Source organism: Staurois parvus, unplaced genomic scaffold, assembly GCF_062004578.1.
Source record: "Staurois parvus isolate SC_StPar_1 unplaced genomic scaffold, SC_StPar_1.0 ptg000221l, whole genome shotgun sequence".
In the NCBI taxonomy this organism is placed as follows: domain Eukaryota; kingdom Metazoa; phylum Chordata; class Amphibia; order Anura; family Ranidae; genus Staurois; species Staurois parvus.
Genome location: NW_028318017.1, coordinates 3,351,502 through 3,368,810, shown reverse-complemented (window position 1 = coordinate 3,368,810; position 17,309 = coordinate 3,351,502). Strand labels below are relative to the sequence as shown.

The 17,309-nt window shown below is 46.1% G+C and overlaps 1 protein-coding gene and 1 pseudogene across 2 annotated transcripts in view; both read left to right on the top strand.

Annotated features, from left to right (window-relative positions):
* Window positions 1–1,660: 1,660 nt before the first annotated feature.
* On the top strand, window positions 1,661–2,358 carry LOC149460800 (uncharacterized). Its single transcript, XM_089679250.1, has 2 exons — window positions 1,661–1,912; window positions 2,021–2,358. The coding sequence occupies exons 1-2, from the start codon at window positions 1,661–1,663 to the stop codon at window positions 2,168–2,170; spliced, it is 402 nt and encodes a 133-aa protein (XP_089535376.1). The 3' UTR covers window positions 2,171–2,358.
* Window positions 2,359–3,157: 799 nt separating this feature from the next.
* The window catches only part of LOC149460799 (uncharacterized), a 36,023-nt pseudogene continuing 21,871 nt past the window's right edge, over window positions 3,158–17,309 (top strand). The window contains exon 1 of the transcript XR_016313028.1: window positions 3,158–4,312. The product of XR_016313028.1 is annotated as an uncharacterized LOC149460799 (transcript). The remainder of the gene's footprint in view (window positions 4,313–17,309) is intronic.

Sequence of the window (17,309 nt, the reverse complement as noted above, 5' to 3'; positions counted from 1 at the left end):
AGAGGAGGTAATAAGATGTTATGTTCTATTTACACCCAGTAACATCCCATCATGTCTGTCCTCTTCCTCCATAGCCACGTCCGTCCTCTTCCTCCATAGCCACGTCCGTCCTCTTCCTCCATAGCCACGTCCGTCCTCTTCCTCCATAGTCACGTTTGTCCTCTTCCTCCATAGTCACATCCGTCCTCTTCCTCCATAGCCACGTCCGTCCTCTTCCTCCATAGCCACGTCCGTCCTCTTCCTCCATAGCCACGTCCGTCCTCTTCCTCCATAGCCACGTCCGTCCTCTTCCTCCATAGTCACGTTCGTCCTCTTCCTCCATAGTCCTGTCCGTCCTCTTCCTCCATAGTCACGTCCGTCCTCTTCCTCCATAGTCACGTCCGTCCTCTTCCTCCATAGTCACGTCCGTCCTCTTCCTCCATAGTCACGTTCGTCCTCTTCCTCCATAGTCATGTCCATCCTCTTCCTCCATGGTCATGTCTGTCCTCTTCCTCCATAGTCACTGTGACATCTTTTATCTCCAGCAGATGATGATACACACATATATAGTGTGGGAACCCAGATTAACCCCTTCAGGGGCACAACATTCCCCCACTTCCGGGGCCGGAACATTCTCCTCATTGTGGAGATGGGTCACCTTCTCACCTCATCAGTCTATACTAATGGATTATACCACTTTAATAGTAGGGGAAAGTGGTGGTGTATGGCTTGGAAAGGAAACACATTGTGGTATATATGAATGGTTACATTGGTGACAAAACACAGTGGGTCCAACCAAGAAAGAGACCTAACAAGTAATAGAAGGTCCATGTTGAGTGTACATCCATGTGGGGGTCACCTGGAAGTGGTCACGTGTTTATCTGTTGCTAATGGCACCAGCACCTTTTGTTTGTCAAGCACTATTATTTGAATGGGACTTTGAACACTAATTTGATACATTAGACATTAGTTGTATTTTCTGGTGCTGATTATTTATTTATTTTTTACACTTTTACATGTGGCAAACTGTTTAGGAATCTTGATTTACATTTTTGGCAGGGCGGTCTATATACACATTTACTGGAGATCATATGACATCACATTGCCTCCACCTCCCTCCCTGATAGAAGAGAGAAAGAAGAAGAAGATTCTAGAAATCACCAGAGAGATCACTGAGCTGCTGACAGGAGAGGTGAGCGGTGCCGGGAATTCTGGGACATTCTCCAGTAACAGACAAGGGATGTGTCTGGATGGTGACTGTATCATTGTGTGTGTCAGGTTCCTATAAGGTGTCAGGGTGTCACTGTCTATTTCTCCATGGAGGAGTGGGAGTATTTAGAAGGACACAAGGATCTCTACAAGGACGTCATGATGGACAATCAGCCGCCCCTCACATCACCGGGTAAGAGGAGACTTTATTGTAAAGGAGAGAGCAGTACGGAGGATCCACCTAGATCCCCCATTATCTGATAAACACATAGAAACAATGGATTCAGTCAGTGTGTGTGTTTCCTACAGATGGATCCAGTCATGGGAACCCACCAGAGAGATGTCCCCGTCCTCTGTATTCCCGGGATTCCACACAGGAAGGTCACACCATCCCTCACCATCATCAGGTAGATGAGGAACAATCACTGATAGTATCATTAGGATCTGTACATTATCTGCATTGTTACCATTGATGGCATTTTTATTATATATTCAGAGTGGAAACCTGAGAGATCCTAAAGTTGAGATAAAAGAAGAGATAAAAGAGGAGGAGGATGAGGATGGGGGGATGGAGGAGTCAGAGCTTCTAAAAGAACACAAAGATCTGTACCAGGACACCATGGTGGAGTCATCCAGCTACAGGAACCCACCAGAGAGATGTCCCCGTCCTCTGTATTCCTGGGATTTCACACAGGAAGGTCACACCATCCTTCAACATTACAAGGTTGGTGGGACAGAACTTCTAGAACATGGATTTGTAGAGATGATATGTGAATATTTAATGTGATTTTATATTTTACAAATGAAATTGTATTTCCTTTTCTTGGTTTAGGGTGAAGATCTGATAGATATAAAAGTTGAGGTTAAATCAGAAGAAGAGGCGTATGTGAGGGATGATCAGCAGTCTATGGAGGAGGATGGAATAACGGGGACATTTATAGAGGAGGACACTCCTACAGAGATCAGCACAGGTGGGTCATGAACACTAAATCCATTCCTCCACCCATACTGCTCACTGATTGGTCCAGAGTAGGGCGGGGACTGGGTGATATCAGCCTGTAATCCCCTGGTCACTTTCCTGAGCTGTGTTCCCCGTCCTGTATTCCTGGATTTCTCTCGGATAATCTTCCTTCTCTGTGCTGCAGACACAATTTATGTATCTAGACTGGATTTATGGAGATTCTGGGGTTCAGCTGGCAGCAAAATGTTGATTTTTACCATAGACATTGCTAGACCTAGGTAGTTGGGGTATGTACCTTGAGTCTTCTGTCCTATACCTAGGCCAAGCAAAATCTATGACAGCAATTCTCCCAAGGTTATTTACTCTGTTGTCTGCTGGCTGTGCCAGGTGGAGGGATATGATCCTTGTCCTATAGTCCCCTCATCACTGTCACTCCTATCCTACCAGCTGGCCATTTTATATCGGATGATGTGATTGGAGCACAGACTTTTACATGGTGATAATAATGTGATAACATCCTCCAACTTTGGACCCTTAAACAGAAAGTGATAATGAGGGAGGAGTCAATACCCCAATGATGGTGGTCTTCAGGATCAGTCCAGTCTTCATCTTGGTTGTTCTCCCCCCATCCTCACTCTCTGACCTCTGGTGGGGCTCAGCCCCGCTGTTCTTCATGACTAAATCATGGACTAAATAAGGAAGTGCAGTACTTCTTGTGTTGGGAAGATGGCGATGAGTGATAGAGGGGGTGGGGACCCTCGTCCTATAATCTCCTCATCACTGTCCCTCCTATAAAAGACAATTCTGGTTGTTTCCTCACTCTCTGACTAAGATCCATGAATAAAGAAATGACCTGGTAGGAGATCAGAGGAGCCATTTCCTAGTTCCCTTGAGGGTGGAATTGTAAGCTCCTCGGAGACCAAGCTGCCTGATGTGGGCGGAGTCCAGGTTTGGGGGAACCAATCAGCTCCTGTCTAGTAATCCTCTTTGTCTTTGTATTTTAGTCCATGGCCGGGAGATGAGGAAAACCTCCGAGGATTGTCTCACTTTGTCTCCAGACTGGAAAGTAGAAGATGAGGACATCACACAGCATAGTCCAGGAGAAAACCCGGCTCCCTCCAATGTCCATCCGGCACCACCCAGTGTAGATGGACCATCGGATTCCTCGTATCCTGAGGAACCTCAGACTGTGCGGGACCGGGCCGGCCTTCCAACAGGGAAGAGCTTCTCCTGTCCTGAGTGCAGGAAATGTTTCCATTTTAAATCCCATCTTAATAGACATAAAAGGTCTCACACGGGTGAGAAGCCGTATTCCTGTCCTGAGTGCGGGAAATGTTTTTCACAGAAGTACGATCTTTACACACATCAGAGATCTCACACAGGGGAGAAGCCATATTTTTGTCCTGAGTGTGGGAAATGTTTTTCACAGATCTCCCATCTTTACACACATCAGAGATCGCACACAGGGGAGAAGCCACTTTCCTGCTCCATGTGCGGGAAATGTTTTTCACATTTGTCCAGTCTTTACAGACATCAGAGATCTCACACGGGGGATAAACCATTTTCTTGTCCTGAGTGTGGGAAGTGTTTTGCAACAAAAACAGATTTTGTTAAGCATCAAAGGTCTCACACGGGGGAGAAGCCTTATTGCTGTCCTGAGTGCAGGAAATGTTTTTCACAGAAGTCTGATCTTTACAGACATCAGAGATCTCACACGGGGGAGAGGTCACTTTCATGTTCTGAGTGCAGGAAAAGTTTTTCACAAAAATCTGATCTTTACAGACATCAGAGACTGCACACAGGGGAGAAGTCACTTTCCTGTTCTGAGTGCGGTAAATGTTTTGTACAAAAATCAAATCTTATTGCACATCAAATGTCTCACACAGGGGAGAAGCCCTACTCCTGTCTTGCGTGTGGGAAATGTTTTTCACGGAAATCTCATCTTTACACACACCAGAGATTGCACACGGGGGATAAGCCATATTCCTGTCCTGAGTGTGGGAAATGTTTTTCACAGAAGTCCACACTTTTTAAACATCAGAGATCTCACACTGGTGAGAAGTTGTATTCCTGTTCTGTGTGTGGGAAATGTTTTTCAGTAAAGTCCAGTCTTTCCAGACATCAGAGATGTCACACGAGGGAGAAGCCACTTTCCTGTCCTGAGTGAGGGAAATGTTCCTTTCGGAAGTCCTTTCTTCCTGTACATCAGGGGTCCCACACAACCCTGGAGGTGTATTAGTGCCTTGAGTGCAGGAAATGTCTTCTAGATGAATGTTGCTGGACATCCCAGCTCTCATGTGGGGAAGAAGCACACCCTGATATACACCTCAGATATACTCCATGGCTGATCTTCATCATGGAAGAGACAGTTCATAAGGAGATCAGAGGTCCCCAAAGACATGGATGAAGTGTGGGACCGGGTTGGCCATTGATAGCAGGAGAAGAATAAAAATTAAGTCTTCACCTTCATTTGCAAGGTCTTTTTTTTTTTAATTAGTTGATCAAATGTAACCGGCATTCGCCCAGCTGTGAAGAATTTTGGCTGTCTTTTTATTTCCTATGATCATTGGCACCATCTACTGGCTATAATGCTGTATTGCACTAATTTTTACTGAAGAAGGTATATTTTAGGAAACATACTGTAACATGGCCACTAGATGGAGCTGGCAGTCATAGGAAATCACTGTGTTAATTCAAATACGACCAGAATTTTTAATGGCTGGATGAATATTTGTCACATTCGTCCAATGAATGTTCTATAAGTGGACCCTTTAGTTCCTTCATCAGGCATGGATTCATACAGACAGCTGAGGTCATACTCATCACTTGTGAGTACAGAACACACTGACGGATAGACGTTCATTATAACCAACACTATTAGACGCTTCTGGATTGCGCACAGGGGTAGCACAGCTGCGTTGGATCATGTACATGATCCAGCATTTCCAGTAATATATATATATCTTTCCCCACCAGATCTGTGGTGTGATTTATGGCAGGACCTGCTTAGCAAATCCCAGTAGCAAGCTCTGTGTTTACTAACAACACAGGGCTCTGTACACAGAGCAGCAATGTGGCTGTTTTTTCTCCCTACGAAGCAGGGAGAGAAATTAGCCCCATCTTTTAGTAAAGGCAGCACATAGGACACATTGTTAGGCACACAGTTAACCCTTTGATCGCCCTGAATGGTAACCCCTTCCCAGCCAGTGTGATTAGTACAGTGACAGTGTAAAGTATTATCAGTGATCACTGTAATAATGTCACTATTGATGTCAGTTAGTGTCCCCTCCCAGCCAGCATCAGCTAGTGCCAGATTGCCCGCCACACTATAAGTCGCTGATCACCGCCATTACCAGTATAGCATCATGGCTGCATAAATTCCAGTGTATATCCCATAGTTTGTAGTTACATAGTTAGTCTGGCTAAAAAAAGACAAAAGTCCATCCAGTTGAACCATTAAAAAGAAAAAGTTATAATTCTACACCCACAGTTGATCCAGAGGAAGGCAAAAAATCCCAGCAAAGCATGATCCAATTTGCTTTTGCTGGGAAAAACTTCCTTCCTGATCCCCCGAGAGGCAATCAGATATTCTCTGGATCAACTTTACCTATAAATGTTACATCCAGTTATATTCTGTGTATCCAAGAAACAATCCAGGACTGTCCTACAGCAATCCACTGAGCTGGCCAGTTGTAGACTCTATACCTTTCATACGAACCAATTAAAAGACACTTACTGGGATTTTTTTTTTTTTACCAAAAACGTAGCAGAATACATTTTGGCTGAAATTTGTGAAGAAATTTGATTTTTTTATGTTTTATAATAGAAAATATCAGTTTTTTGTTTCAAAATTTTCAGTCTTTTTTTGTTTATATAATAAAAAAAATCTAGTGATCAAAGGGCACCAATAGAAGGCTTTATTTGTGTGAAAAAATGATATAAATTTCACTTGGGTAAAGTTTTGTATGATGAAGCAATTGTCAGTTAAAGTAACAAAGTGCTGAATAGCAAAACGTGCCCTGGTCATGAAGGGGGTAAAACTTTCCAGAGCTTAAAGTGTTACTAAACCCACAACAGTGAAATCAGTCTGTAGATGCAGTGTTGTGTGTTTTACTCACTGTAGGACCTAAGGGGTTAATCCTCTGCATTGTGTAAAAAAGGCTGTTGGATCCTGTCTTCTCTGCCCCTCCTCTTGTTGAAATGACCACCTCATACAGACTGAATTCGTAGTCACATGCACATGCTCAGTTTGGTGTGTATTGCTAGAGGGGTTGTTTTTTTTTTTTTATTGTGAGGGTGCATGTGATCAGCACAGGGCCCATCAGCAATGTCCAGACAGAGGTCAGGGGTTTCACATCCTCCTAGAGAAGAAATAAAACTCCTCCTACAAGCTTTAACCAGTGCTCTGCTGAAGTCACAAGACTGCTGTATACTGATGATGAGAAAAAGGGTTTAGCAGTTTATATTTACTAAAATAATTGCATTTCCATATTCTGTGTGTACTGTGAGAGACCAGATATAGTGAATGCAGGGTCCGGAGAGACTTGATATAGTAAATGCGGGGTAAGGGGAGTCCGGATATAGTGAATGCGGGGTCCGGGGAGAGTGGATATAGTGAATTCGGGGTCAGGGGAGACCAGATATAGTAAATGCGGGGTCCGGGGAGAGCGGATATAGTGAATGCGGGGTCCGGGGAGAGCGGATATAGTGAATGCAGGGTCAGGGGAGACCGGATATAGTGAAGGCCGGGTCCGGGGAGACCGGATATAGTGAATGCGGGGTCCGGGGAGAGCGGATACAGTGAATGCAGGATCCGGGGAGAATGGATATAGCGAATGTGGGGTTCAGGGAGAGCGGATATAGTGAATGCGGGGTCTGGGGAGAGCGGATATAGTGAATGCGGGGTCTGGGGAGAGCGGATATAGTGAATTCGGGGTCAGGGGAGACCAGATATAGTAAATGCGGGGTCCGGGGAGAGCGGATATAGTGAATGCGGGGTCCGGGGAGTCCGGATATAGTGAATGCGGGGTCCGGGGAGAGCAGATATAGTGAATTCGGGGTCAGGGGAGACCAGATATAGTAAATGCGGGGTCCGGGGAGAGCGGATATAGTGAATGCAGGGTCCGGGGAGACCGGATATAGTAAATGTGGGGTCCGGGGAGAGCGGATATAGTGAATGCAGGGTCCGGGGAGAGCAGATATAGTGAATTCGGGGTCAGGGGAGACCAGATATAGTAAATGCGGGGTCCGGGGAGAGCGGATATAGTGAATGCGGGGTCCGGGGAGAGTGGATATAGTGAATGCAGGGTCAGGGGAGACCGGATATAGTGAAGGCCGGGTCCGGGGAGACCGGATATAGTGAATGCGGGGTCCGGGGAGAGCGGATACAGTGAATGCAGGGTCCGGGGAGAATGGATATAGCGAATGTGGGGTTCAGGGAGAGTGGATATAGTGAATGCGGGGTCAGGGAGAGCGGATATAGTGAATGCGGGGTCTGGGGAGAGCGGATATAGTGAATTCGGGGTCAGGGGAGACCAGATATAGTAAATGCGGGGTCCGGGGAGAGCGGATATAGTGAATGCGGGGTCCGGGGAGAGCGGATATAGTGAATGCAAGGTCAGGGGAGACCGGATATAGTGAAGGCCGGGTCCGGGGAGACCGGATATAGTAAATGTGGGGTCCGGGGAGAGCGGATATAGTGAATGCAGGGTCCGGGGAGAGCAGATATAGTGAATTCGGGGTCAGGGGAGACCAGATATAGTAAATGCGGGGTCCGGGGAGAGCGGATATAGTGAATGCGGGGTCCGGGGAGAGTGGATATAGTGAATGCAGGGTCAGGGGAGACCGGATATAGTGAAGGCCGGGTCCGGGGAGACCGGATATAGTGAATGCGGGGTCCAGGGAGAGCGGATACAGTGAATGCAGGGTCCGGGGAGAATGGATATAGCGAATGTGGGGTTCAGGGAGAGTGGATATAGTGAATGCGGGGTCAGGGAGAGCGGATATAGTGAATGCGGGGTCTGGGGAGAGCGGATATAGTGAATTCGGGGTCAGGGGAGACCAGATATAGTAAATGCGGGGTCCGGGGAGAGCGGATATAGTGAATGCGGGGTCCGGGGAGAGCGGATATAGTGAATGCAAGGTCAGGGGAGACCGGATATAGTGAAGGCCGGGTCCGGGGAGACCGGATATAGTGAATGCGGGGTCCGGGGAGAGCGGATACAGTGAATGCAGGGTCCGGGGAGAATGGATATAGCGAATGTGGGGTTCAGGGAGAGTGGATATAGTGAATGCGGGGTCAGGGAGAGCGGATATAGTGAATGCGGGGTCTGGGGAGAGCGGATATAGTGAATGCGGGGTCTGGGGAGAGCGGATATAGTGAATGCAGGGTTCGGGGAGAGCGGATATAGTGAATGCGGGGTCCGGGGAGAGTGGATATAATGAATGCAGGGTCTGGGGAGACTGGATATAGTGAATGCAGGGTCTGGGGAAAGCGGATATAGTGAATGCAGGGTCCGGGGACAGCGGATATAGTGAATGTGGGGTCTGGGGAGACCAGATATAGTGGATGCAGGGTTCGGGGAGAGCGGATATAGTGGATGGGGGGGCCGGGGAGAGTGGATATAGTGGATGCAGGGTTCAAGACCGGATATAGTGAATGCGGGGTTCTGGGAGAGTGGATATAGTGAATGCAGGGTCTGGGGAGACCGGATATAGTGAATGCGGGGTCCGGGGAGAGCAGATATAGTGAATGCAGGGTCCGGGAGAGAGGATATAGTGAATGCAGGGTCTGGGGAGAGTGGATATAGTGAATGTGGGGTCCAGGGAGAGCAGATATAGTGAATGCGGGGTCCGGGGAGAGTGGATATAGTGAATGTGGGGTCCAGGGAGAGCGGATATAGTGAATGCAGGGTATGGGAGACCATATATAGTGGATGCGGGGTCCGGGGAGAGTGGATATAATGAATGCAGAGTCCGGGGAGACTGGATATAGTGAATGCAGGGTCTGGGGAAAGCGGATATAGTGAATGCAGGGTCCGGGGACAGCGGATATAGTGAATGTGGGGTCTGGGGAGACCAGATATAGTGGATGCAGGGTTCGGGGAGAGCGGATATAGTGGATGCGGGGGCCGGGGAGAGCGGATATAGTGGATGCAGGGTTCAAGACCGGATATAGTGAATGCAGGGTTCTGGGAGAGTGGATATAGTGAATGCAGGGTCTGGGGAGACCGGATATAGTGAATGCGGGGTCCGGGGAGAGCAGATATAGTGAATGCAGGGTCCGGGAGAGAGGATATAGTGAATGCAGGGTCTGGGGAGACCAGATATAGTGAATGCGGGGTCCGGGGAGAGAAGATATAGTGAGTGCAGGGTCCGGGGAGACCGGATATAGTGAATGCGGGGTCCGGGGAGAGTGGATATAGTGAATGCGGGGTCCGGGGAGAGCAGATATAGTGAATGCGGGGTCCGGGGAGAGCAGATATAGTGAATGCGGGGTCCGGGGAGAGCGGATATAGTGAATGCAGGGTATGGGAGACCATATATAGTGAATGCAGGGTCCGGGGGGAGCGGATATAGTGAATGCAGGGTATGGGAGACCATATATAGTGAATGCAGGGTCCGGGGAGAGTGGATATAGTGAATGCGGGGTCCGGGGAGAGTGGATATAATGAATGCAGGGTCTGGGGAGACCAGATATAGTGAATGCAGGGTCTGGGGATGTATGTAGCAGCTCTGTTAAACTGCACATTTTAGGTCTGAAGATTAGTTGAAACCCCCAAATATATTTTCTGAAAGCAGAGGCCCTGGAGAATAAAATAGTGCTACTTTCATTTTTTTTTTATGTCACATGTTAATAACTCATTATTTCACCAATAGTAAATTTCAGTAAGAAAACACATTAATTGCAGCTTTAGAGCACATAAGTGCAATTTTCTTCACATTTTTTTTGGTAAAATATAAAAGATGAGATTTTGCCGAGTAACTAGATACCCAACATGTCCAGCCTTAAAATGGAGTTTGCTGATGAAATTATGACAAACTTCGGTACTCAATAATGGCCCATAGGTGATACTTGAATCTCTTGGCGCCGGCCGAACGTAAATGTGAGGCCTCCTGGCATCTGGGCCTAGGCGCTGAGCGACCGTACATTTGCATTCTATTAAAAAAAAAATATGTGCTGGGAGCACGCCCTGTGCGCTCCCAGCACACATGTCCGGTACTCACAGAAAGGTCCCAATCTCTTTCAATTGGGACCTTTCCCGATCATGTGACCGCCATGACGGTGTGTCATGGCAGTCACCTGACCCTAAACCTCACCCCGCCTCCCGGCTTCTGAAACCCTTAAAGGGCTGGGAGGCGCCAAGGGGTTAAAAAACCTTTCCTGGTCCTCAGATTCGAGGTAACCCTTAATAATGGATGGAGAATGATTGCTCTCACTCTGGCACGCATGGCGTGATGTAATGCGTGTGGTGCAATCAATGTTTTTGTTTTAATGCTTGTATGTACTTGGGGACTCAAATATTTTACGGCGGGGTTTTAAGTGTTTGAGTGTAATATTTTTTTTTCTTTTTTTCACTTAACTTTATTACTATCACATAACTAACTAATAGCCCCCATATGAAAGCATATTGTTGTGACGGGTTCTCTTTAATGAGACATCAGGTGTCTTTCAGAGCCCTCATGAGTCTCCTGCCCAGAAATAAAGAAATAGAAAAGAATTGAATATAAAAGAATAGAGGAAAAAAAGAACAGAACAGAAAATAAGAGAATAGAACCGAATACAGTAGAAAATAATAGAGTAAAACATAACAAAATAGAATAGAAAAAAATGTAATCCATTAGAATACAATAGAAACAATTAGAATAGAACATCAAAGAATAGAAAAGAAAAAAATAGACTCAATTAGAATAGAATAGAAAAAAATTAGAATAAAAAAAATCAAAGAATAGAATAGAAAATGATAAAGTAAAACAGAGCAAAATAGAACAGAAAATAAAGGAATAGAATAAACTAGAAAAGAAAAGATTAGAATAGAACAGAAAATCCAAAAATAGAAAAGATTAGAATAGAGAATCAAAGAATAAAATGGTATAGAAAAACATAAGAATAAAATAAAATAGAAAGAATACAACTGCCTTCCGCAATTAGAATTCGAACAGAGTACATTAGAATAGAATATAAAATTTAGAAAAGAATAGAAGAGATTAGAAAATAATAAAATACTTTGCAATAAATTCTGAGCTGTGCTATGGTGACGAGTAGTGATCAACAAACGCACTGTGAAAATTTTGCTGAAAAAGACATTTCCAATATGGACACGCAACTCTTCATTCCGTTAGAATAATTTTTGAATTGGTCAAAGCAATGCACCTGACCACAGCACAAGATGACGTCAAAAGGGGTTCACTCCGCCCCTTGTGATGTCATGCCAGTATTTAAGCTGTCAGCTTGCTCAGAGCCGGCATCGCAGGCGGAGCGTTTTGGGGGGGGGGGGGGGGTTTCGGGTAGCGGTGGCGGTGGGCATCGTAACTGACACTGGATCTATTTCTGGGGACATTTTTTAAATTTTTAATAAAAGACTCCTGTCTTTTTTACACTACACCTTTTTTTTGTGAATGGGGAGTTGTACCATGTACCGCATACATATTCACATGGGGGGGTGGGATCTGGGTACCCCCTTGGTAAAGGGGACTTCCAGATTCCAATAAGTCTCCTGCCCCCATGTTGATGGGGACAAGGGCTTCTTCCCTAAAAACCCGAGCTGTGGTTGTGGGGAAGAAGCCCTCGTTCCCATCAACATGGGGAGAAGCCCCCCCCCCCCCCCCCCCCGTTGAGGGCATGTGGCCTTGTATGGTTTAGATGGGAAAGGCCTGTGCCCGTCCCCCTCTTTCCTGACCTGCCAGGCTGCATGCCTGTATAAGGTTCTAGTATGGATTGGGGGGACCCCTATGCCATTTTTAAAAAATTTTGGCATGGGGGTTCCCCTCAAAATCCATACCAGACCCGAAGTGCTTGGTATGGATGGTAGGGGGGACTGCACATCATTAAAAAAAAATAATTGTTGGGCAATTCTTTTGACATTCAGCTGTCAGAAGGGTACTTTTACTTCGAGAGGGCTGGTAGACGTGGCACATATGCAAACTGATGTGCCCCCCTGTGACTGCTGCTGTGTCGGATGATCATGCGATCAGACGATTGCATGTAAGCAAAACCGTCATGAATAGCTTCCATCCGTGACTGTTTTGTTTACTGTTGTGATGCTGTGATTGTCCCAGAATTATCACATGGTGCCTGGGCCAATCATAGCAGCCTGTACCATGTGATTAGCTATAGCCAATCACAGATCACAATAGTAAGCAAGCTGTCATTAACGATAGCCATTCACGATGCCTAAAACTATTGCTTACAACAGTGATCATCACTCTTACAAGCAATAATAGTGAAAACAATCACCCAAAAACAGTAGTACACAATGTCACTACTATGTAAAAAAAAATGTAAAAAAAAAATCTTGAAAAATAGTAAAAAAATGTAATAAAGTATTATTATTTGTTTACATGCTGTCACCAGTTAGTATCCCTGATCACACAGACAAGAAGGTCTTGTTGATTAGTGAAATGATTTATGTATCTAGTTATCTAGTTACTGCTTTTAGGGCTCGTTCACAAGTTTAGCAGACCTTGCCATCCCTTTGAAAAGTGATTTGCCGTGGATCGATTTTCAGAGAGCGGTTGACAGGAGGCAATATACCACCATGTTTATTAACAATGAAAAGTCTGGACCACTGCACAAAGAGGGGTGAAAAGTGTGTAGTCACCCTGTCTTAAGCAGGAGTACCTCATTTAGTTCTGCATAGCTGTAGTCAGCCAATGCATGTAGTCTGTGATTTGTACAGTTTCCCCTAAGTCCAGCCTGGTTGTCAGTTCTTCCTTCTGTCTCTAGGTGGCACAGTCATAGGTGCATTATGGGGAAGGGTATAAATACATGGGTCTGGCTGATGCAAGCACTCTTCCTCCCTGGCTGTGGCCAGGGGAGGGTTTTTCGTGATGGAGCTGCTGATTTAGGCCTGCCTTGGGAGTCCTGGGCAGTGATGAGGTTTCTAGGTGATGCCGATCTTCACTGAAGGTCAGATGGAGTCCTATGGAGGCTGGTTGAAACTCCTGCAGAAGATCAAAACTGCTACCACTGGAGAATAATAGAGAATCCTATCACAGGAATGTTGTTCCCAACTTAAAAGCTCTGGTCCCTGTGATGGGCTGCCTGGAGTGCTGGAGCTCTGTCTTCATTCTGAGCATCTGCAACCATAACCCTCTCTGCCACTTTTTTACCTAAAAGTGACTGGCACCCATCTGTGGACCTAAGAGACTTACCCTTGAGGTGAAATGTCAGCCCACCCTGTCTCTGGAGGGTACCGCCATGCCTCACAGGTGCTACAAGAGGGGCAGATGGTGAAGAGGGGGACAGGGGGGTGAAGCAGGAGAAGAGGAGGGCTGTAGGGTGAAAAGGGGAAAGAGGGAGTGCTAGGGGGACAGTGGCATGAAGAGTAGTACGGGGAATGGAAGAGGGGGACAGGGGGTGAAGCAGAAGAAAGGGAGGAGAAGAGGAGGGCTGTAGGGTGAAAAGAGGAAAGAGGTAGTGTTGGGGTGACAGTGGGGTGAATAAGAGTATGGGGAATAGAAGAGGGTGAAGCAGGGGATGGGGTGAAGCAGCAGAGGAGGGCTGTAGGGTGAAGAGGAGTACAGGGAATAGAAGGGGTGAAGAAGGGGATAGGGGTGAAGCAGGAGAAGAGGAGGGCTGTAGGGTGAAAGGGGAAAGAGGGAGTGTTGGGGGACAGTGGGGTGAACAGGAGTACAGGGAATAGAAGGGGGTGAAGCTGGGGACAGGGGCGTGAAGCAGGAGAAAAGGGAGAGAAGAGGAGGGCTGTAGGGTGAAAAGGGGAAAGAGGAAGCGCTGAGGTCACATGACATCACTCTTATTGCTATTAATAAAACACACACCTGACCGGAGAGGTGAGGAGGATTCTGGGAGGTCACATGACATCACTCTCATCTCTATTAATAAAACACACACCTGACCGGAGAGGTGAGGAGGATTCTGGGAGGTCACATGACATCACTCATATTGCTATTAATAAAACACAGACCTGACTGGAGAGGTGAGGAGGATTCTGGGAGGTCACATGACATCACTCTTTATCTCTATTAATAAAACACAGACCTGACCGGAGAGGTGAGGAGGATTCTGGGAGGTCACATGACATCACTCTTATCTCTATTAATAAAACACAGACCTGACCGGAGAGATGAGGATTCTGGGAGGTCACATGACATCACTCTTATCCCTATTAAAAAAACACAAACCTGACCGGAGAGGTGAGGAGGATTCTGGGATTCTAACATGATATTCCTATTGGTTCAGAGATTTCCTCTTCTGAAGTCAGGTGATCATATGACCATCACAGTGCCTCCATGTGACTCCCTGACACCTGAGAGACACAACATGCAGAAGATTCTAGAAGTCACCAGAGAGATCACTGAGCTGCTGACAGGAGAGGTGAGCGGTGCCGGGAATTCTGGGACATTCTCCAGTAACAGACAAGGGATGTGTCTGGATGGTGACTGTATCATTGTGTGTGTCAGGTTCCTATAAGGTGTCAGGGTGTCACTGACCATCTCTTCATGGAGGAGTGGGAGTATTTAGAAGGACACAAGGATCTCTACAAGGACGTCATGATGGACAATCAGCCGCCCCTCACATCACCGGGTAAGAGGAGACTTTATTGTAAAGGAGAGAGCAGTACGGAGGATCCACCTAGATCCCCCATCATCTGATAAACACAGAAACAATGGTTTCAGACTCAGGAGATGGGAGGCAGCAGTGTGGGACCTCTGAAACTTGTCTCATGTGAACATTTAGGCCACCACTGATTGCTGAATAACAATATTATTAGTCCTGACCCCTGCACTATATACTCTATGTTGTACATTACATTCTCCTGACCCCTGCACTATATACTCTATGTTGTACATTATATACTCCTGAGCCCTGCACTATATACTCTATGTTGTACATTACATACTACTGACCCCTACACTATATACTCTGTTGTACATTACATACTACTGACCCCTGCACTATATACTCTATGTTATACATTACATCATTCTGATACTATAGAGTCCTCTCTGTTGTATCTTATACAATATATTGTACATTCCATAGTCCTGACTTCTGCTCTCCACCCTCCCCCCACTTCTATATATACACATAATATGGATTTATGTGTTAAAAAACCTCAGCGCAATGCAATTCCTACAAAATAAATTGTGCAGCTAGCATATAATGTGTTCCCACATGTAAACCGTAAATCAGTATAGAAATTGCAGCGCAGCAATATAAACTCAAATGGTGCTCATAATACAAAGAGTGTGGACAAAACTTGTGTGCGTGACAGAAAATATGTGCTACATCCAATGTATTCTTCACACATGCACATAAATCACCATTGACTTGCACATACAAGTTGTTAAATGAATATATACACCAATCAAACAAATGATATATAATGGTGAACTGTCCCTTTAAATCTCAGAAATCTTCACGTGTGTTTGTGCGATGTGTCTCCTATATATCCTGCTCCAATTACATCAGCAACAAAAATCTCCAAGCAAATGGTGAACCGTTCCTTTAAGTCCGCTGTACTCCGGGTGAATCAGTGTAATCACACTACTGCATACACAGATGCTGTGCTCCTGTGTCACCCTTTAGTGTACATCCACCTCTGGCACACTATTGCGCTCACCATCACATTTGACCCGTAATGCCAGGTCAGACTACGCTTTTCCCTTTAAGGGAAGGGTATACTGGTACATAGATCTTCACCACCGTCAGCATTTTAAACTCTCCAGAATGCTCAACAGACATAGGAAAAATACTACATATAGTGTAATATTGTGTATTAAAACCGACTTTATTAAAATGCTCAAAATAAACTCACATTTAAAAGTGTCCACCTGGGTCACTACAGGGTAAAACTCACTATACAGTATGTGCAGGAATCCATTTTCCAAAATGGTGGCACGTGCACTTCGGGGATGCGGCTTGATGTCATCAGCGTACCCTACGCGCTACGTCATGTGACTTCATCAGGAGTAGCCGATTGGATGTCAAGCCTCCCGTATATACCCATACACTAATTGCAATGCAAAACATCTGAATCGGCGCCATTTTGTCGTAGACCGTCCCATGGTCTCCAGTGCCATTTTCCTGTAGACCTGTGCATAGATATATTGCTCCGATCTCACTCTGCTAGGGGGATATCATGCTAACACCCAAAGTGAGCACAAGGGGATCTGGTGTCAGACTTCTCCCTCCTAACCCCCGACACCACAAGCCCAATAGGCAAACACTGCGCCCAACTGATGCTTAATAGCTACTTTCCAAGGTAGAGCTATTCCCTCCCACACCATGCAATATAGAGGCCTGAATACGCATGAGCGTGCCCGTATGGCACCAGTAACGTCAGTCTCTTGGTAACAGGATGAATGTTGGGATCTTCAGCGAGACACTTTCATTGGTGCACTTACACTCCTATGGTAAAGTATCATTGTAATCCCGTGGCAGGATTTGTATAGCAAAGCAAACACTGTGTCTGTATAGCAGAGCCATCTACACAACCCAGTGCCTGGTGAGTATGGGAGAAGTGTCATGTCTCTGTGTGCCGTGTTCCTGTCATCTGCCAGGGGGCAAAATCCCTCTCACCAGATCCTGGGACTAAGGCCCAAACCATGGTCCTGGAAATGACCGGCTCCTGTTGTCACCTCACGATGAGCCCTTCACACTGTCGGTGTAGGCACTGTACTGTAGGCCACATCTCTCAGGTTGGATGTTCCCTGACTGATGCAGATACCTAAACATGGAGTGAACTGACCCTGAGCACTTCTCTGCCAGGTCCAGACTGTCTCCTGCCACATGCAGACTGCCTCCCCTCAGGAAAAACAAGATGGAGTCCTTCACTCTGCTCTCACCAGGTATTCTGGTCTCTGTAGTTCCATTCCTCATATAAGCCTATCAGGCCATTTCTGTTCAAGACTGCATATTCCACAATGCTTTGCAGCTGCACCTCCTGCTTGAGAAAGTCCCTGTCATTGGCTCCTT